The 22695-nt window shown below is 45.8% G+C and overlaps 1 protein-coding gene across 2 annotated transcripts in view; it reads right to left on the reverse strand.

Annotated features, from left to right (window-relative positions):
- The window catches only part of LOC143805892 (cytochrome P450 2C8-like), a 37100-nt gene extending 15485 nt beyond the window's left edge, over positions 1–21615 (reverse strand). The window contains exons 1-4 of one of the 2 annotated variants that reach the window (XM_077285640.1): positions 21416–21569; positions 18060–18157; positions 17701–17954; positions 6376–6538 (exon numbers count right to left, since the gene is read on the reverse strand). In XM_077285640.1, the coding sequence (XP_077141755.1) occupies positions 6376–6538; positions 17701–17880 (343 nt within the window). In that variant the 5' untranslated portion in view covers positions 17881–17954; positions 18060–18157; positions 21416–21569. Of the gene's footprint in view, positions 1–6375; positions 6539–17700; positions 17955–18059; positions 18158–21415 lie in introns of both variants that reach the window. The other variant, XM_077285639.1, reaches the window with a different exon arrangement.
- Positions 21616–22695: the final 1080 nt, after the last annotated feature.

The raw sequence follows: 22695 nt of genomic DNA on the forward strand, positions 1-22695 counted from the left end.
CACAGACTACCTAAGTGCATGGACGATGCGGTCTTTAACATGCTGTTGGAGGGCTGGGATGGCTTTTCTAGAAAAGAAGTGCCGACTGGGTAGCTCGTAGCTTGGTACAGCGTAGTCCATCAGCGCTTTGAAAGCTTCGCTTTCAACTAACCGGTAGGGCATCATCTCTAATGAGATTAGTCTAGCAATGTGGGCGTTCAAACCCTGTGTACGCGGATGCGAGGATGAGTACTTCCTTTTCCTAACAAGAGTCTCATGTAGGGTGAGCTGGACTGGAGAGCTGGAGATCGTGGAACTAGCGGTGGTGCCGGTGGACATGGGTGACTGAGAGAGGGTTGGAGATGGTATTCTTGCCGGTGCCCTACAGGCAGTGTTTCCTACTGCAAACCTGGTGATTCCCTGACTGCTTTGGCCTGGCGACGAAAGCTGCACAGATACTGCAGGTGGTGCGGGAAATAGTGGGTTGGCAGTGAGGGAAGGGATGTAGCGTTGCTGACTAGCTTCATTGGCCGAGGGTGCTGCAACCTTTAAGGATGTTTGGTAGTTAGTCCAGGCTTGCAAATGCATGGTGGATAAGTGTCTATGCATGCAACTTGTATTTAGACTTTTAAGATTCTGACCTCTGCTTAAGGTAGTTGAACATTTTTGACAGATGACTTTGCGCTGATCATTTGGATGTTGTTTAAAAAAATGCCAGACTGCACTCTTTCTACTATCGGATACCTTTTCAGGCATTGCAGACTGAGCTTCTTTAACCGGATGGCCACGCTGTCCTCCAACTGCTTTTGGTTTTGCCACGCGTTTTTTGCCAGATACGGGCCCGGCAGATGGAACCTGTTGTGATGTTGATGCCTGCTGCGGCTCCTCCTCCTCCGCTTCAGAACTACTGCCGCCTGCACCCTGTTCCCCCAATGGCTGCCAATCGGGGTCAACAACTGGGTCATCTATGACCTCCTCTTCTATGTCGTGTGCAATTTCGTCTGTGTCACCGTGTAAGCCGGTGGTATTGTGTTCGTGACTGGGCACCATAGTCTCCGCTGGGTTTGATTCTGCCTCAGTACACTGCGAGGGCAATGTTCTGGTCTGAGTCAAAGGAACAGCATAGTAATCTGGCTGTGGCTGTGCATCTGTGCACTCCATGTCCGATTCAACTTCTAATGGGCATGGCCTGTTAACTGTTTCACTGTCTAACCCAGGAACGGTATGTGTAAAGAGCTCCATGGAGTAACCTGTTCTGTCGACTGACGCATCCTTCACTGTTGTTCTGGGTGAAGGACACAAGGAAGCGACTTGTTCCTGACCGGGAGCATCCACTGACGATGCACTGCTCTGACATTTTGCACTTTCCGAGAAGGAGGCGAAAGAGCTAGAGGCAGAGTCAGCAATGAAAGCCAATACTTGTTCCTCCTGCTCCGGCTTCAAAAGTGGTTTTCCTACTCCCAGAAAAGAGATCGTTCGAGGCCTTGTGTAGCCAGACAACGAACCTGGCTCAACAACTCGAGACTTAGGTGCTGTACTGCTTTTACCACGACCACCTGATGCTCCACCACCACTACCATCATTACCAGCTGACAATGACCGCCCACGGCCACGACCTCTTCCACTAGACTTCCTCATTGTTTGCAAAACGTAACCAAAGTAACGGTATTTGTTACTGTAAAACAACTTATAAGGTGAACTCAAACTTCTGTAGGATTTATATATACCTTTATAGGTGCCTGACACTGAAAGGAAAATCAGGCCCAATGTTACACACTAGGTTTTCTGTGCCCCAATAATTTGAGACAGATGGCACACACAGGACCAGCACTCAAGCAGAAATGCCAATCTTAATCTCCCACTATTTTTTTTTTTTATGGGAGAATGTAAAAAAAAAAAAAAAAAAAAAAAAATATTACACACTAGGTTTTCGGTGGCACACAATGAGAGACAGATGCCACACACAGGACTGGCACAGCGGCAGACTTGCCAATCTTTATCTCCCACTAATTATTTTTTTTTTAAAAGGGAGAATTTAGAAAAAAAAAAAAAAAAAGGCCAGTATTACACAGTGGTTTTCGGTGGCACACAATGAGAGACAGATGCCACACACAGGACTGGCACAGAGGCAGACTTGCCAATCTTTATCTCCCACTAATTTTTTTTTTTTTTACAGTGAGAATTTACCCCCCCCCAAAAAATGGCCAAGTATTACACAGTGGTTTTCGGTGGCACACAATGAGAGACAGATGCCACACACAGGACTGGCACAGCGGCAGACTTGCCAATCTTTATCTCCCACTAATTATTTTTTTTTTAAAAGGGAGAATTTAGAAAAAAAAAAAAAAAGGCCAGTATTACACAGTGGTTTTCGGTGGCACACAATGAGAGACAGATGCCACACACAGGACTGGCACAGCGGCAGACTTGCCAATCTTTATCTCCCACTAATTATTTTTTTTTTAAAAGGGAGAATTTAGAAAAAAAAAAAAAAAAGGCCAGTATTACACAGTGGTTTTCGGTGGCACACAATGAGAGACAGATGCCACACACAGGACTGGCACAGAGGCAGACTTGCCAATCTTTATCTCCCACAATTTTTTTTTTTTACAGGGAGAAATTACCCCCCCCCAAAAAAAATGGCCAAGTATTACACAGTGGTTTTCGGTGGCACACAATGAGAGACAGATGCCACACACAGGACTGGCACAGCGGCATACTTGCCAATCTTTATCTCCCACTAATTTTTTTTTTTTTTTTAAAGGGAGAATTTAGAAAAAAAAAAAAAAAAAAAGGCCAGTATTACACAGTGGTTTTCGGTGGCACACAATGAGAGACAGATGCCACACACAGGACTGGCACAGAGGCAGACTTGCCAATCTTTATCTCCCTGCAGTAATCTCAGGAAAGTATGGCAGGCAGCTATAAAAAGGACTGCTGCACACAAAAGTGGGGACAAACACACAAGATAGCTGTGCAGAAAGGAAGGAACAACAGGATTTGTGCTTTGAAAAAAGCAGTTGGTTTGCACAGGGGCGTACACACAAAGCAACGCAGCTATCAGGGAGCCTTCTAGGGCAGCCCAATGAGCTACAGCGCTGAGGAAAAAAAAATGTAGCTTCCACTGTCCCTGCAAACAAAAGGTGGTGTTGGACAGTGGAAATCGCTACAGCACAAGCGGTTTGTGGCTATATGTACCCTGCCTATCACTATCCCTGCTTCTGAAGAAGCAGCAGCAACCTCTCCCTACACTCAGATCAGCAGCAGTAAGATGGCGGTCGGCGGGAATGCCCCTTTATAGCCCCTGTGACGTGGCAGAAAGCAAGCCAATCACTGCAATGCCCTTCTCTAAGATGGTGGGGACTGAGATCTATGTCATCACGCTGCCCACACTCTGCGTCCACCTTCATTGGCTGAGAAATGGCGCTTTTAGCGTCATTGAAACGCGACTTTGGCGCGAAAGTCGCGTACCGCATGGCAGACCCCACACAGGGATGGGTCGGTTTCATGAGACGCCGACTTTGCCAAAAGTCGGCGACTTATGAAAATGAACGATCCGTTTCGCTCAACCCTAGCAGCCACTTTGAATGTTTCAATTGATATGTCCATTTGATAGCTACAGGATATTAGTAAAGAGCATAGGCTAAAGTGCAAAATTTTGGTGGAAATTCTAGGCACAAAGACAAACAATAGGTGGCACAAACAGACAAGACAGGGTAGAGATGCCCCAGATTTATCAAATAGTATGAACTACTGTAATAAACCTTGTTCATTTTCAGAGAAGAAATTAGAGAAGTTTTTCAAGTAGAACTGGATTTTACTGGTATTTGACAAAAATTCAAATTAGCTGTGACCTTACGTTCACATGTGGGGTATCGATGTAATTAGAAGTAACTGCACAAAAAATTGAATGTCCATTTTCTCGTGTTACCCATGTAAAAATGAAAAAAAAAAATTGTGGGAAAAAATGTATTTTTTCATTTTCACAGCTCAAGTTATAAAATTATGTGAAGCATCTGTGGGTTCAATGTCATCACTACACCTCTAGATAAGGTACTTGAAGGCACAACCGTTCCATTGGAGCCATAAGATTCTGTCTAGTGTGAAGAGGCCTGAGGTTTCAGCATTTAAGGAGGTGACCAGAAGATGCGACAAAAAAAATGGACGAGGGACTGTTCGGAGTGGAAGGCCTGAGTAGGTGAGCATGTGTTTTGTTTTGTTTTTTATATTATGGGCCTAACTGACACCAGTTCTGCATTGGGGCTGGCTATCAGTCAGGACCGGGGGTGAGGTTACAGATGCTGCTATGCATACTCAGGGTGGTGAATGAACCAGTGCCGGAGCCACCCCCCTTGACTCAAACCGGAGGAAATAAAGCTCATTTTGCCTGGCAGTTTTTGGCTAAGTGTGGGCACCGCGCAGGTAATTAACAATTAACCTGCTGATTAGCCACATATCTGCAGGTTAATAGTGTTTTTCCTGGTGTGATGCAGTGACCCCTGTTACAGCTAGGGGGCACTGTATGTTCTCCTTAGAACGCATGGAGGCCTATTGAGGCCATGGGAATGCATGGCAGCCACAGGCGTAACTGTGATAGTCAGACAGTAACCGGTGTCATTGTGAATGGCCGGTATGTGTCACAGAGGAGATCCTCTGCACAGTAAGCCTGGAATGTTTTTGTTCTGGGACCTGTAGTCCCACAAGTGATTGTATGGTTTATAATAAGGGAGGCTAACAGGGTTAGTTGGAGAGCTGGGCGGGTCTGGCTAACCACACACACCTCCCACCTGTGGGGAGGCTACAGTGATAAAATATGACTGAGGTCTGGTCACATGGTCAGTGTGCGAGGTCCTGATGGCCTGTGTGTTGGGAGTAGGACTGAATTCCTGAAGAGCACATGGAGAGGCCATGGATCTGAAGGCCTGTGTGTTGGGAGGTCCTGTGTGTGGACCGGATCCCTGAATAGCACACGGAGAGGCCGCGTACCTGAAGTCCTGTGTGTTTGGCGGTCCTGGGAGTAGGACAGACATCCTGAATAGCATACGGAGAGGCCGTGGACCTGGATGGCCTCTGTGTTGGAATGTCCCAGGAGTAGGACTGGATTCCTGAAGAGCATGGGTTGAGGCCATGATCCCGCAGAACCTGTGATGGCTACTGTGTTGGGGAAGCTACCATTCTTCTGTGGGTCTTGAACTGTTGGGTTGCCTGGTGAGCAAGGCATTGTCCAAGACGGTGATCCCAGTTAGGCAGCTTCCCTGAGAGAGAGGACTGACGAGGAGTCAGCGTGTGGAGCAGGAGCTCCGGTAAGGTAACTCCAGATAAAGGGGATTATGGGCAGAAGAGTATCTGCCAGCGGAACAGATTGTTAGTACCTATGATGTTCCATGGAAGTTAAAGGACTGTGTGGTCTCACACGGTAACCGGACAAAGTGAGGTCTGGCGTGTTTAGAGACTGTAACTTAATGTCGGGCTATGTGAGTGGAGACTTTGATACGGCGCACGGACACCCCCGGGAACTAGTCAGATTAGGACTGGCAGGTGTAGTGTCTGAAAAGTGATTGAAGCCATGTACTATGACCTATATGTGAGTGATGTGTAACATGGCGGTTTATGATGCCTAAATAAACCGCATGGACTGTTTAATGGAAAAAAATGTGCCTGTGTGACTGAATCCCGTTGCTAAGCGAGTGTCCCCCAGCACATGCAGTAAGCGCTGTCTTACACTGGTGACAAGTTCCCTTTAAGACAATCTAGTAGAAATGAGTGAATCACTTAAAATCCCCCAAAAAAATGATTTATAGCAAAGAAATTTAAGAAAAATTTCAAAAAGTGAAAAATCAACTTATATCTAGTGTATAGTCCAAAGCAGGAATATATCAAGATTAATTTAAATTTGACGCATATTATGGGTCAGCTATTAGCCAGAAAAATACAAAATACATCTATGCCAGCCAGGAGCTGATTTCAGCTAAAACATCCGCCAGTTTTCCTGTACTTTTTTTTTTTTACATTTTTTGAAGGGTGGGTAGTAAAAATAGCACTTTTCAATTGTTCTTGTGTTTGTTTCTTGGGGTTTTTTTTACTTATATTCACTCTTTAGTATAAGTGACATTTTGATTTTATTTGGCTGATCAGTAAGATTACAATAATACCAAAGTCATATACTATATACATTTTATTTTTTTGTTCTGGCTTTTCTGCTTTTGCATTATCTTTGTCTGAGAGTCTTGGTTATTTTTCGATTTTTCTATCAAAAACTAATTTTTCACCCCAGCTATGTAATTTTTTTTTTGTAAGGCAAATCATGATACTGTGATATGTGTAAGAACTGTTACTCACCATAACTGTGATATGTTTACACAGGATCCTATTGACTGTGTAAGAACTGTTACTCACCATAACCATTAGTGATTAGTTGAGTGAATTCCAAGTGACCTCTCTTGCTGAACACATCGCCATTGTCTATCAAAGCCTCTTTCACACAATCATAACCAATAAGGACCACTGCAGGAGCGCTGGACAGGTAGACGGTGAACACCGGACCATAGGTCTCACTCAACTGGAAGAGAAACATTAAATCAATACTGAATTCACCCATCTACCCTATAGCACAGTTGTAGCGCCCCCACTGCCGCAGGGCCGAGGGGTACCCGGTACCGGGCCTCTGAGTCTCTGCTTCTGGGGTTGTCACGGCGGCTAGGCCCCGGTCCGTGACCCTGCCGTGGGGCGCACAGTGAATGATCGGTGTGGATGTCGGTGCAGTTGTGGGGTGCAGGTCGCGGTAAATAACGAGGACACCAGGTTGCAGTCTCTTTACCTCTTTACTGGAGATCTCTGAGTCCTCAGTCCAGAATACGGTTCACCAGGCTGCGCAAGTCCGGCCGGTCCAATGACACTTCCAGAGTTCTCTTCACAGGTGGAAATCGGTGCCTTCCTTCTTAGCGCTATGTGTTGTAGTCCTCCCCTGCTGTGCTTACGGAAAGTACCCCACAACTGTTGTGTCTGTTTCTTAAGTTCCCTCACAACTCGATTAAATGATGTTCTTCTAATCGTCCGTCCCTCCCTGATGTTACGGTTAGAACGGCACCCGTTTGTCGGGTAGGCCTGGAGTTCTTCCGGGACCCTAGAGACGCCCCTCTCCCGCAATTGCCTCCCAAGACTTCATAGGTGATATGTGTTAGACAGCCCGCCTTAAACTGACTGTCCTGCCGCTGTTTGGAGTATTGCTTGAAGCTGAATGTTATTCTACTCCCTCTGCGTTCCGGCCACCGGTAGTGCGCCTCAGTAGGGTGTTGCTTCGGTCTTACAGCACGACCCCTACTGGAATTCTCCTATTGCTTGATCTCGTTTCTCACTCAGCACAATCTATCTCGCTTCTAGTCCTTTCTTAGGGCACCGCCGCTATTCTGAGCAGGCACGGTCCCGTTACGTTCTTTCCAATGCCAAGCCTCTGCCAGGATCCCACCCCTGGCAGAGACCCTACTGTCTCTTCCTCCACAACACCCTCTGCCACTGAGTGTTGCTTCGTCCAATCCAGTCAGCTTTCTCATCTAACTTCCTGCCTGACCCCCGGTTTACCCACTATGGTGGGGAGTGGCCTAATGAATAGCACCCTTAGCTCCCCCCGGAGGCCCTGCTGTGAAATGTATTGGTGTCTGTGATACCTGATCAGATGAACTCCTTCAGTGCCATCGAACGCACCATGGCTCCCCATAGTGGCGGAGCCACAGTACTGCAACGACCAGGACTCTGGGGCGCTGCACTCCCCCCTGGTTAAACACAGTACTCCGGGACTGGGAAGAAAACAACAATACAAGTTAGCAAAAAGACATACAATTTTGTTGAGTGCAAAACAATAAGTATACTTGAACAGGCTTCCCTTTATGGGAGGTGAGGACACTTTAACGTTACAAACATAATTAAATATCATAGCAACATGCTATAATTAGCTTTTCTTACCCAACCGGGTATTCTACTAAGTGCAAACATTATTAACCAATAATTTAACTTTGCCTTTAAGGATACACACTCTTAATCCGCTAAAGACCTTCCTATAATCACATTATAAGGTATTTTAACTTTTCATTCTCCTACTTCGAACCTGCAGGACCGCCTGTCCCTATGGCACCAGACCTACTGCCTCTCCTTTCTTTTACAGGACCGCCCCGTTCAGCCAGGGCCTACTGCCTTTCTCTACTATACATGGTATAGACATAACATTCCTTTCAATTAGAGAACATGGAGCCGGCTCTACTTGGCTCCTATTAGGACTCACTCACTAACCCCTACGGGTCCACTTTCTGTCCTTAGTAACACATTTCTAACTTTCTATGGGGACTCAGGGTTTACCTTCTATCCTCACCTTCATTATTACTTTCTTACTTTCACTTAAGCAGAACTCTAAATCTACCCCTACGGGCTTTCTGCATCTTTCCTTTTAAAGAACATTATCTAGGTTTCACATTTTAAACAAATTGAACACACATAACTTTCCTGTATGCAAAGCAGTTACATTTCTTCCAGAGCATCATCATCAGCATTTCTTCACATTTAACTAGTTAAAACACATACAACTTTTCTCATTCCAACATTACCATAGCATTACTGTTCTTAAAACAGTATCTCTCGTAAGTACGCTGTTGGACATCCCCTTTAAAAGAGGATCAAGTCTTTCTGAGGTAGCTCGTCTTCTCAGCCTACCAGTCTTTGTTCAGCAAAGGTTCCAGAACGGTATCTTCGCAAAGAGTCTTTAAATAAAACCAGTAGGAAGCGCCTTTAATAAGGTGCAAACTATTTACAAGAAAGTTTGGATCATGCACTGTTCATGATTTCTCAGTTTGTAAAACTTGTAGAAAAACAAACAATAAGGATCCCGGGTCAACTAAGGGATCCATAAAAAGTTAATCCTGGACGGGTTTAGCAGCAAACAGTAAACAAACAGTTAAAAGGAGAACTATTTACATTTTCAGGTTTCCGAGGTTTATTCTTCCAAGTCTGGGGCGGTCTCCCCCCCGGTGGAGGCAGCTCCTGAGCTGGTAGTTGGTCTCTCAGGCGCCCTCAGATCAGCCGGTGCCTGAATTTGAAGGCTAATCCTGCTTGCAAGTTCTGGAGCCGCTACGAGGCGTACGGTGGTGATAGGAATAAGATCTGGCAAATCGGGATCATTCATGATCGGAGCAACAGGGGGCGCTCTTTCAGGCCCACACCGTCGAACGTTCCGGGCACACCATCCTTGTGCACTCCGATGGCGGGTGTAGGTCACCTGATCTCCCCTCTGTAACGGATCACCATTTCGGCTGCAGCAGGGGGTCTTCACGTTATAGCTAGTAACAAAAACATCAGTTGGTAGCCCCGGTTCTTGTATGGAACCCCATCCCCTCTTCGGGTGGTAGGCCAGCACGGTTCCCCGCTTTACCACGTCTTTCCTACCGGGACCAGACTTCTTACGTTGTGTGTCAGGCGATTCGGTCTCGTCTCGATCTTTCCAGTGTTGAATCAAACATTGCTTATACTGTTCCCAGGTAAGTACCGCAAGGGTGAGGCCCTCTTCCCGGGTCCCATCCGGCCCGGTCCAGGGGGTGTCCCACCGAAGGATCACCCCGTCTAGGCCCACATCTAGGGGTTCTCCCATTCTGGTTGGTAGTGGGGGCACTAGCTTCCCCATCGCGTTAGAGGTGAGGATCACCCGCTCCACTAAGAAGGAACGATCATTGCTAGGGTGAGGAGCGGTCACAGGAGCGGGATCGATCGGAGGAACCGGATCGGTCGGGGGAGCAGAATCGACCGGGGGAGTAGGGGCGTTTTCCATACCTGCGCCTGATGTGATTCCACCAGTGTCGATCCGTTCCGCCGACAAGGACACTGGAGTCAGCTGCTGCTCGGACCGCGGCTCCTCCAATGCGGTCCTCGGACGCGGCTCCGCTCGCTGTGGTTCCTCCTCCGCTGACTCCGAGGCCAGGATTGGGTGACTCGGCTCCGCTATCTGTTCCAAAGGCTTCGGATCTGCTGGCTGTAGAGGACACGGGTCCACCTCTAATGAACGAGGGTAAGCCGGGACTGCTCCTTCCCCGTTCCGGCACTCACTGTTCTTCATCATGATCTGGTGATCGGTGGCAATGCATGCATCTGACTCCGCCATTTCTCCGAGGTCGGGCTTCTCCATCACCCGCTTCCCGCCGTTGCAAATCAGGGGGTTGTCCTCTGCTTTGGGGCAGGTCATCTCTTTGCAGCCAGAAGCGCAGGGGGCGGTATCCATTTCTCGCGCCATTCTGGTAGTCTCCTCCCATAGCACGCCCTCCTTCTTCTCCGAAGTAGCAATGGCAGCAGCTTTTGGCGGGAACTTCTCTTGGTCAATGGTAGCACACAGTCTTTGCAATAAAGTACAGTTCAAGCACAACAAATCACAGTCTCTAGGCACACATGACCTGGTTCTTCAGGCTTAAGTAGATCCTGTTCGTGACGCCAAGTTGTAGCGCCCCCACTGCCGCAGGGCTGAGGGGTACCCGGTACCGGGCCTCTGAGTCTCTGCTTCTGGGGTTGTCACGGCGGCTAGGCCCCGGTCCGTGACCCTGCCGTGGGGCGCACAGTGAATGATCGGTGTGGATGTCGGTGCAGTTGTGGGGTGCAGGTCGCGGTAAATAACGAGGACACCAGGTTGCAGTCTCTTTACCTCTTTACTGGAGATCTCTGAGTCCTCAGTCCAGAATACGGTTCACCAGGCTGCGCAAGTCCGGCCGGTCCAATGACACTTCCAGAGTTCTCTTCACAGGTGGAAATCGGTGCCTTCCTTCTTAGCGCTATGTGTTGTAGTCCTCCCCTGCTGTGCTTACGGAAAGTACCCCACAACTGTTGTGTCTGTTTCTTAAGTTCCCTCACAACTCGATTAAATGATGTTCTTCTAATCGTCCGTCCCTCCCTGATGTTACGGTTAGAACGGCACCCGTTTGTCGGGTAGGCCTGGAGTTCTTCCGGGACCCTAGAGACGCCCCTCTCCCGCAATTGCCTCCCAAGACTTCATAGGTGATATGTGTTAGACAGCCCGCCTTAAACTGACTGTCCTGCCGCTGTTTGGAGTATTGCTTGAAGCTGAATGTTATTCTACTCCCTCTGCGTTCCGGCCACCGGTAGTGCGCCTCAGTAGGGTGTTGCTTCGGTCTTACAGCACGACCCCTACTGGAATTCTCCTATTGCTTGATCTCGTTTCTCACTCAGCACAATCTATCTCGCTTCTAGTCCTTTCTTAGGGCACCGCCGCTATTCTGAGCAGGCACGGTCCCGTTACGTTCTTTCCAATGCCAAGCCTCTGCCAGGATCCCACCCCTGGCAGAGACCCTACTGTCTCTTCCTCCACAACACCCTCTGCCACTGAGTGTTGCTTCGTCCAATCCAGTCAGCTTTCTCATCTAACTTCCTGCCTGACCCCCGGTTTACCCACTATGGTGGGGAGTGGCCTAATGAATAGCACCCTTAGCTCCCCCCGGAGGCCCTGCTGTGAAATGTATTGGTGTCTGTGATACCTGATCAGATGAACTCCTTCAGTGCCATCGAACGCACCATGGCTCCCCATAGTGGCGGAGCCACAGTACTGCAACGACCAGGACTCTGGGGCGCTGCACTATTATGAAAATATTGGCACAGGGATCACAAATTTATAACTAAAGATATTTTTGTAATGTATTTATGAATACATTAGTTTTGCTGTTTATGTGAATGCCAGTAAATCATAAAAAGAAAAGCTTATACAAATTTACATTACTACTGGATGGTTGGAAGGAGGGAGATGCAGCTGCAGTTTCTCTATCATATGCATAGTCTGTATGTTAGATGATTGTATAAGGGAATAGTGCAATGAAGCAGCTTCCAGTTCATCACTATAGCGCTTTTATGTTTATACCTGTGAAGCATTGTTACATATGTTAGTGTCGTAGATACAGTATAAGGTAATTAGAGAAAAGCAAATCGATTTAATGGCGATTCAATTAATGTAAAATAATTAAATACAATTTTTAGGAAGTTGATGACTTCAAGCCAGACACCGGTCACTTTGCACAAATCATCTAAAATGGCCACCATTATTTTACAGATTGTAGAAGATTGCGTCAGCCTTGTAGTTGTCACATCACACAGCCATTTAGCAGAGACTATAATAGCCTGTATAAAAGCATAAGCAGGGAATGCAGCCAACATTTAATGGTGAATCTGGAGTGTGAGAGGACGTCACATCTCATAAGTTAGACATACAGTAGTAATAGAGAGAAAGCCATAAAACACTGTAAAAACTTTCTCATTTTTCTTGTCAAAAAAGGGGTGTTCTGTGGTATACAGGGTCCTTCATTGAATGGATGAGAGCAGGGCCGGCATCAGCACCCAGCGTACCCGGGCAACTGCCGGGTCCCTGGCGAGACAGGGGGGCCCATTCAGGGACGGCATTAGGGGCAGGCAGCTGCCTAGGGCCCCCGCTCCCCCAGGGGCCCTCAGCTAGCGGCACATCATGCAGCCACTATGGGGCCTCTGTGAGGCAGGGGGGCCCGCTTGTCGCCAGCTCCAACTCCCCGCCACAGCATTGAACTATACCAGCATCTGCCGGTAAAGTTCAAAGCAAATGATGGAGGAGAGAGCGTCACCTGATGCTCCCTCTCCCATCATTCCCCACTCTGCCTCTGACACTGCCGCTGCGGGTGCACGATGACGTCATGGCGCACTCGCTGTGTGTCAGGCAGTGCAGCGGCAGCCGCTGAGACCGGAGCAGCGTGGGCACGATGAGAGGTGAGGAGTGTGGGTTTTTTTTAACTATAACTGTGAGTACTGGACTATGGGGCCATTCTTGGGGGGAGGGGGCTGTGCTGTATACTATATGTCTGTGCTATATACTACATGGCTGTGTTATATACTACATGGGCTGTGCTATATACTCTATGGGCTGTTATATGCTGCGTTGGCTGTGCTATATACTACATGGCTGTTCTATAAACTACGTGGGCCATGTTATATACTAGGTGGCTGTGCTATGTGCTATATGGGCTGTTATATGGTACGTGGGCTGTGCTATATACTACATGGCTGTTCTATATACTACGTGGGCCGTGTTATATACTATGTGGGCTGTTATATACTATTTGGCTGTGCTATATACTATATGGGCTGTTGCATGCTGCGTGGGCTGTGCTATATACTACATGGCTGTTCTATATACTACGTGGGCCGTGTTATATACTATGTGGGCTGTTATATACTATGTGGCTGTGCTATATACTATATGGGCTGTTGCATGCTGCGTGGGCTGTGCTATATACTACATGGCTGTTCTATATACTACGTGGGCGTGTTATATACTATGTGGCTGTGCTATGTGCTACATGGGCTGTTATATGCTACGTGGGCTGTGCTATATACTACGTGGGCCGTGTTATATACTACGTGGGCTGTGTTATATAATATGTAGCTGTGCTATATGCTACAGTTGTGGCCAAAAGTATTGACACCCCTGCAATTCTGTCAGATAATACTCAGTTTCTTCCTGAAAATGATTGCAAACACAAATTCTTTGTTATTATTATCTTCATTTAATTTGTCTTAAATAAAAAACACAAAAAGAATTGTCCTAAAGCCAAACTGGATATAATTCCACATCAAACATAAAAAGGGGTGGACAAAAGTATTGGCACTGTTCGAAAAATCATGTCATGCTTCTCTAATTTGTGTAATTAACAGCACCTGTAACTTACCTGTGGCACCTAACAGGTGTTGGCAATAACTAAATCACACTTGCAGCCAGTTGACATGGATTAAAGTTGACTCAACCTCTTTCCTGTGTCCTTGTGTGTACCACATTGAACATGGAGAAAAGAAAGAAGACCAAAGAACTGTCTGAGGACTTGGGAAACCAAATTGTGAGGAAGCATGAGCAATCTCAAGGCTACAAGTCCATCTCCAAAGACCTGAATGTTCCTGTGTCTACCATGCGCAGTGTCATCAAGAAGTTTAAAGCCCATGGCACTGTAGCTAACCTCCCTAGATGTGGACGGAAAAGAAAAATTGACAAGAGATTTCAACGCAAGTTTGTGCGGATGTTGGATAAAGAACCTCGACTAACATCCAAACAAGTTCAAGCTGCCCTGCAGTCCGAGGGTACAACAGTGTCAACCCTTACTATCCGTCGGTGTCTGAATGAAAAGGGACTGTATGGTAGGAGACCTAGGAAGCCCCACTTCTTACCCAGAGACATAAAAAGCCAGGCTGGAGTTTGCCAAAACTTACCTGAAAAAGCCTAAAACATTTTGGAAGAATGTTCTCTGGTCAGATGAGACAAAAGTAGAGCTTTTTGGGCAAAGGCATCAACATAGAGTTTACAGGAGAAAAAAAGAGGCATTCAAAGAAAAGAACACGGTCCCTACCGTCAAACATGGCAGAGGTTCACTGATGTTTTGGGGTTGCTTTGCTGCCTCTGGCACTGGACTGTTTGACCGTGTGTATAGCATTATGAAGTCTGAAGACTACCAACAAATTTTGCAGCATAATGTAGGGCCCAGTGTGAGAAAGCTGGGTCTCCCTCAGAGGCCATGGGTCTTCCAGCAGGACAATGACCCAAAACACACTTCAAAAAGCACGAGAAAATGGTTTGAGAGAAAGCACTGGAGACTTCTAAGGTGGCCAGCAATGAGTCCAGACCTGAATCCCATAGAACACCTGTGGAGAGATCTAAAAATGGCAGTTTGGAGAAGGCACCCTTCAAATATCAGGGACCTGGAGCAGTTTGCCAAAGAAGAATGGTCTAAAATTCCAGCAGAGCATTGTAAGAAACTCATTGATGGTTACCGGTAGCAGTTGGTCGCAGTTATTTTGGCTAAAGGTTGTGCAACCAAGTATTAGGCTGAGGGTGCTAATATGCTAATACTTTTGTCTGGCCCATTTTTGGAGTTTTGTGTGAAATGATCAATGTTTTGCTTTTTGCTTCATTCTCTTTTGTGTTTTTCCATTTAAGACAAATTAAATGAAGATAATAATACCAAAGAATTTGTGTTTTCAATCATTTTCAGGAAGAAACTGAGTATTATCTGACAGAATTGCAGGGGTGTCAATACTTTTGGCCACAACTGTATATGGGCTGTTATATGCTACGTGGGCTGTGCTATATACTACGTGGCTGTGTTATATGCTATGTGGGCTGTTATATACTTCATGGCTGTGTTATATGCTACGTGGCTGTGTTATATACTACGTGGGCTGTGTTATATACTACGTGGGCTGTGTTATATGTGGTCATGAATCGTGGTATATGTTAAAGGGGGGGCCCACTGAGATTTTCGCCCAGGGCCTTCAAAACCCTGGAGCCGTCCCTGGATGAGAGGTATTCCTGGGAAGGGCAAGGCAGACTAACCTATCCCCAGGAATGTTGCCAACTATATGAGCAGCAGTGCCTATAAGTGGGGTTAAGGTAAATCCCGATAACTCAGTGTGATTGCCACTTCAACTATGTGAATGCAGCAAAAGCTTGAGAAACAGTAAGTGGGAGCGGGACAAGATGGAGATTGGGGCAGCATTAAAGGGACAGTGCAAAAGGGGGGCACAGAATATTGAGGGCAGAAGTGGCAGTGTTGGTTCACCACAGTATGGGGATTGTGTGGGGAAGTGGTAGCATGGGTCAGAGCAATGTGATGGGACAGTGTGAAGAGGAGGCAGCATTGGAAATGGGTGTGTGAAGATGGGTATAGCATGAAGAAAAACTGTGGAGAAGGGGACAGAATTGCAGTTTTATTGGCAGACATTACAACTAACTGTACATATCATGAAAACTTTTCTTGAAGTTAGCAACCCCTTAAATGCCGCTGCTGCCTATGCACTGCTGCTGCATGTGCTCAGAGGGGGCACCTAGTCTAGCGCAAGGAACTGGCATCAGACACAATGGCAAGGTGGCTAAAAACTATAGTGACATGTTCACGGCCTACAAAACACGCAGCCATTAAAAATGGATTTTTAAGCAGAAATATTTTTTGGTATACCTTGTGAATGAGAATCAAGTGATATCTGCATAAGGCCGGGATCACATATACGCGTGATATGGCCGAGTCTCGCAGGTGAAATCCCTCCTCTGGCGCCGGCGCTTGGGAGCGGAGCGTGCAGCTCCATGTGTTGCTGTGCGGCAGCCCGCTCCGCTCCAGAGTGCCGGCGCCAGAGGAGGGATTTCACCTGCGAGTCTCGGCCGTATCACGCGTATGTGTGATCCCGGCCTGAAGCTGAAGAGTGGGACACTAGAATCCATGTTACTGATGGGCCTCTGATGGAATAACAGAACAAGCCAATGCAGAGTTCTCAGATGAGATGTTCAAGAACTGATATCTTATAGACAATAAAAAAGGTGTGTGTGGGGGGTATTCCACATTGATTAAATACAGAATGCAGGTAGGGTTATAATGCTGCTCAGTCACCTTACGGAAAACAAGGTTACTGTGGGAAAATGAGCTGGCTTCCTCCTTGGAGCCACCGACTCTCCGTCATGGGGGCATACATTGAGCGGCTACAGTCACTCAGCACAAGCTCTAGGCTTGTCCAGGCACTTTGAATGGCTGCTCGCTCTGTAATGCATCTGCACAGAGCAAGCTGTCAATCAAAGTGCTGGAATTGTGATTTTAGCAGCTCCGTGCATGCCCACCATGACTGAAAGTTGGCAGCTTCCAGAAGAAATAAGTCTTTTTTCCAGTAGGTGATTGGATAGCATTGTAAAGCTATTTTCCCAGCATCTTACACCTAAATCTGCAGGTTAATAACATTTTAGGGACATGATGGGCTCAAATTTTATTTATAAGATCTCTGCTCGCTGTCATTCAGTAGGAAGCACCATTTTTTACTTCCAGTACATACAAACCTCACAGGCGCACCTCTTGTTACCGGATAGAGCTCAGATAGCCTTACTGCACTTGAGCTGCAATTATCAGGACCCAGTAAACTATGATTAATAAAATCGAGTATGAAACATGCAGGTTTACTAAGGGTTAACATCGCTCGTTGTCGCTCATGAATAAGTAAACTTTTGGACTTGTATACTATCATCACCGCAAAACCTGATTTTTTGGGATTCTCCCATGGAAATATAATGAATGAGGATTTTGTACTGACATTAGTGAGATTGCGGGTCATAATATTAGTACTGCAGGACATACCGGGACATACGTCATAGTACTTTTTGTATAACCCGGTGTGACGCTAGTCAGGACCCATGGCCAGGCCATAATTCAGCGCAGTCAGACATTCCGGGGTCAATACCAAAAGATCACATAGTAAACCAAGGGAATATACGAAGTCGTAAGTCAGGTCACATGCCAGGATCACAATACCAGAGAAATCAAAGAGGTAATAGCAAAAGAGTAGTCTGAACACAGTCCAAAGGCCAGCAGCAGAATATCAGATGCAAAGGGGCAATAACAAATGGGTAGTCTGAACATGGCCCAAAGGTCAGAAACAGCAGCACGAGATCAGAACTTACAGCACAGGGTACAGGCAAACACCAGAGAGCATTAGTTTAGACAAGCTCTGGGCCAGACAGCTCCCCTAATTAACAGGGCAATTTCCAAGAATATGGAGCACCTGTGGAAATCTCTGCCACTTCCAGTTAGATAGGTCAACCAAAGCACCGATAGCCCAGCACACCCCAGCACAGGATAGGATGACAGATCTGTCCATCACTGAGTCCCAGACACTCTGAGCAGAAGAATCGTGAGGACTCACCTTCATCAGAGACATAGGAATTTCTTTAGTGTTCAAATCCAGCAGGCTGCCCAATAAGGGCAGTGGTGGAGGTCCGGGGGGCATATTTTTGTTTCTTAGATTCCTCCTCCATGTCAAGAAATACAGGATGAGGCTGATCAAGACCACGAGGAGAAGAGTCCCGGATACTCCCAGCTCCATTGTGGCCAGTATCCTTTCTGTGTGAGACCTACACTCAGGAACTCAGCAGACAGACAAGAGGTTTACGTCTCTCCCTAGAAGGACATGGAATTACTATAGTGTCATATAGAAACATTCATCATTTGCACGTTTTTTTTTTTTTTTCAATCCTTTTTTTTTCCCATTTGAAGTTTACTTACGACAAATTCATCAAAGTGGCATCCATGGTTTATCACGAATTTTTGTGCAAAATTAAAAATTTACTTTGTTTTCCTTAAACCTTTTTTGCAACTCTTTACTGCAAAAAAAAAAAAAAGGGTCACACAATTCGCTGAATATCACAAAATTTGCTCAAAAATAAACAGTGAACATAAAATAAAACTCCTGGGAGGGAGAAACTAGAGTAAATTTGCACCAAAGGTTCAACTTTTTAAAAAGTTGCAGTTCATAAATCATCCAAAAAGTCTGGAAAACCCAAAGAGTTGAACACGTGTGTCGGGGATCCACCTGTAAAAGGCTCCATATGCACATAACATTAGCATGGGTCATCAATATTGAAATCAGTGGGGGTCCTATATGGAGCACCCCCCTCCCCCGGTCATCTGTCATCCAGCTGGACAGCACGGCTCCATGCACTTTGTCATAAACTGCAGCTCAGCTCCTTTTCTCTCGAATAGTGGACAGAGCGGTGTCTTTTATCCATCTGTTATGTCTGCTTCTATCAGGGCTGTACATACAAATCATGAGACCCCATAGCAAAAGTCTAAATTGGACTCCCTACATTCCTCCCTCACAAAAAAAAAATAATTGTCATATTCAGCAGCATCACAGAAGAGCTCGTCTCACAACATTTCAGCCATTACAAAGTAATTTTCCTCCTATTTAAGCCCCCACAAAGTATGATGCTCGCAAAAGTGTTTTCCCAAACACAGTATGATATCCCCACAGTGAATTCCTACAAAGCACCCTCCAGGTGCACAGTTTGCTTACCCTACATTACCCCCAACCTGCAAAATATGGTGACCCCAAAACAGTATGACAGCCCAGACATAGCCCTCCAAATAGTATAATGGTCCACACATAGCCCACCAAACTGCATAATGACTTCTGCATAACCCTTCAAATAGTATAATATACTGCACACAAAATAATGTACCCCACATAGCCCTCTAAATAGTATAATAGCCCCCACGTAGCCCTCCAAATAGTATAATGGCCCCCACATAGCCCTCCAAATAGTGTAATGGCCCCCACATACCCCTCCAACTAGTATAATGGCCCCCACATAACCCTCCAAATAGAATAATGGCCCCCACATAACCCTCCAAATAGTATAATGGCCCCCACATAGCCCTCCAAATAGTATAATGGCCCCCACATAACCCTCCAAATAGTATAATGGCCCCCACATAACCCTCCAAATAGTATAATGGTCCCCACATAGCCCACCAAATAGTATAATGGCCCCCAAATAGCCCTCCAAATAGTATAATGGCCCCCACATAGCTCTCCAAACTGCATAATTACGTCTACATAACCCTCCAAATAGTATAATATACTGCACAGAGAAAAATGTACCCCACATAACCCTCCAAATAGTATGATGGCTCCCACATAGCCTTCCAAATAGTATAATGGCCCCCACATAGCTCTCCAAGCTGCATGTCTTCTACATAACCCTCCAAATAGTATAATATACTGCACAGAGAATAATGTACCCCACATAGCCCTCCAAATAGTATAATGGCCCCCACATAGCTCTCCAAACCTCCAAACTGAATAATGACTTTTACATAACCCTCCAAATAGTATAAAATACTGCACACAAAATAATGTACCCCACAAAACCCTCCAAAAAGTATAATGGCCCCCACATAGCCCTCCAAATAGTATAATGGCACCCACATAGCTCTCCGAACTGCATAATGTTTTCTACATAACCCTCCAAATAGTATAATATACTGCACAGAGAATAATGTACCCCACATAGCCCTCCAAATAGTATAATAGCCCACACATATTCCTCCAAACTGCATAATGACTTCTACATAACTCTCTAAATAGGATAATATACCGCGCAGAGAATAATGTAGCCCACATAGCCCTCCAAATAGTATAATGGCCCCCACACATTCCTCCAAACTGCATAATGACTTCTACATAACCCTCCAAATAGGATAATATACCACGCAGAGAATAATGTACCCCACCTAGCCCTCCAAATAGTATAATGGCCCCCACATATTCCTCCAAACTGCATAATGACTTCTTCATAACCCTCCAAATAGGATAATATACCACGCAGAGAATAATGTACCCCAATAGCCCTCCAAATAGTATAATACCCCACTCATCCTATAGCCCCACAAACTGCATAGTGGCCCCCACATAGTCCTCCAAACAGCATAATCACAGCCATTGACTTAGAAAAAAATATTTTTTATAAGTGCTCACGTCCTCTCATCCCCCCACTGCTCCAATTTCTGCAGCGCGTGTGCTGAACGCTCTGTGTTGCTCGGCCAGACACACAGGGAGAATGATGGAGGAGGGAGATGACTGCTCCTTCTTCCACCATTGCTTTCAGCTGAATTGTCTGGCACTGGGCCCCCTGACTCATGGGCTCCATAGCAGCCATGTAGTCTGCAACTATTAGTGGTACGCCACTGGCTTCTAGAAAAGCTGGATGACATCTAGTATTGCTTCATTCCAATCTATTATTGTCACTCAGCTTATCTAGAAAAGCTCCCAATGAGTCTACCCCTTGCTGTACAGACTTGGCTTTCCTTACCCTGTGGGAGCTGCCCGACAACTCACCCCCATAAAATCTGCTATGGTGATGGCCACATTGGTGTCACTAGTGATGAGCGAATGTGCTTGGATTAGGTGTTATCTGATCATGTTCAGCGGGCTAACCGAGAGTCTTCGGCGTGCTTTAAAACTATGTTCGTGATTCGTGGTTGTTTAACAGGATGTGTTACTGCTGTTGAACAATCGTAAGATATGCAGCCGTGGGGACTCAAACGTAGTATTCGAACATGCCGAAAACACTCGGCTAACACCCAAGCACACTCAGATAACATCTAATCCGAGCACATTCCCTCATCACTAGTTGTCACCCAACTTTCCCAATTGTGAAAAAAAAAAACCTTACTCATCAAGTTTTTTCACTTTTCTATTTTTAGAGAAAATGCACGTCCGCCCGGAGTCATATTTCCTTCAGTCGTGTTCTCACCAGTGAGCTCAGGCTATAAACCTCCTTATAGCTCTGTATACACAGCACACCCACATCCCAACCCCCACCATGACACAGCCTGGGGGTATTGTTAAAGTATAAGCAGCATATAAAAGGACATTCTTTAAAAAAAAATGTAATGGTAAGATCAGACTCATATCTAGCGCTATGGAACAGGCTACAACATCTAACATTAGGGATTGCATTCAATGGAAAATCAAGCAGATATGGAATTTATGGTGCAGCGCCTCTGTAAGATTCTTCATGTCAGATAGAAGGATTTCCAAAATCATAGAATGAAAAAAGGAGAGAAGAAGCGCTCACCTGGATGTCTGTCACACCGGCGTGCTAAGGAAATGTTACCTAGGAGGTGTAATGTCTCCTACAAGCAGCAGGCTTTGTGAACTATGTCCTCCCTTGTGCTGTGTCTGCCGCCCTTCCCCATCTGATCAGGAAGCAGCATTATAGATTCTATACACTGTAGGGCTGCTCCTCTCCTCTGTAGGAAACCTATTCTGTCTGCTGTATGTGCAACAGTGAAACCGCCCCCTCTTCCCTTCATCACATCATCTACTTTTTACTTTATTCTACGCTGTTTATGTTGCTTCTTTTCCACTTTTTTTATATATATATAGGATATTTTTTTCCCTTCCTTCTGTATTTGTAAATACTTTTGTGTTGTTTGTTTTTATTTTAATACCCAAATGCATTTTTTAGGCTTTTATTCCCCATAGAGAAACTTATTGGAAAGCGTCAAGAAAAAACAAAAAGGCCCCATCTAAAACATAAAAAAGTAAAAGAATCAAACTTTTTGCTGTGCGCTCCATATATTCCTATTAACTTACAGCCAACATCTAGTCACGTTAGTTTCTGGTCACAAAAAAAAATTATATATATATATATATATATATATATATATATATATATATATATATATACACACACTAGCTGTTTCCAGCCAGCTAACGCTTGGCATGCTCATTGCTATCTAATTAATGCTGCTAGTGATTAAACTAAAGTAAATAATGACAATATCCAATGGCGCTTGCGCAGGTGGTAAATTAACTTAAAATGAAGTTAATAACAATAATAATAATTAAAAATCAGAATAATACTAATACATTTTATTCACAGTGTAAAATCAAAAGCAAACTGGATTTGTGTGGTAATGTGTGGGGACAGAGCCTCGTGTGGTAATGTGTGGGGATGCAGCCTCATGTGGTAATATGTGAGGACGGAGCCTCGTGTGGTAATGTGTGGGGATGGAGCCTCGTGTGGTAATGTGGAGGGGTGGAGCCTCATATGATAATGTGTGGGGACAGAGCCTCATGTGGTAATGTGTGGGGATGGAGCCTCGTGTAGTAATGTGTGAGGACGGAGCCTCATATGGTACTGTGTGGCGACAGAGCCTCGTGTGGTAATGTGTGAGGACAGAGCCTCATGTGGTAATGTGTGGGTACGGAGCCTCGTGTGGTAATGTGGGGGGACGGAGCCTCGTGTGGTAATATGTGGGGACGGAGCCTCGTGTGGTAATGTGTGGGGACGGAGCCTCGTGTGGTAATGTGTGGGGACAGAGCCTCGTGTGGTAATGTGTGGGGACGGAG

The sequence above is a fragment of the Ranitomeya variabilis genome, chromosome 2 (assembly GCF_051348905.1).
Source record: "Ranitomeya variabilis isolate aRanVar5 chromosome 2, aRanVar5.hap1, whole genome shotgun sequence".
Taxonomy (NCBI): Eukaryota; Metazoa; Chordata; class Amphibia; order Anura; family Dendrobatidae; genus Ranitomeya; species Ranitomeya variabilis.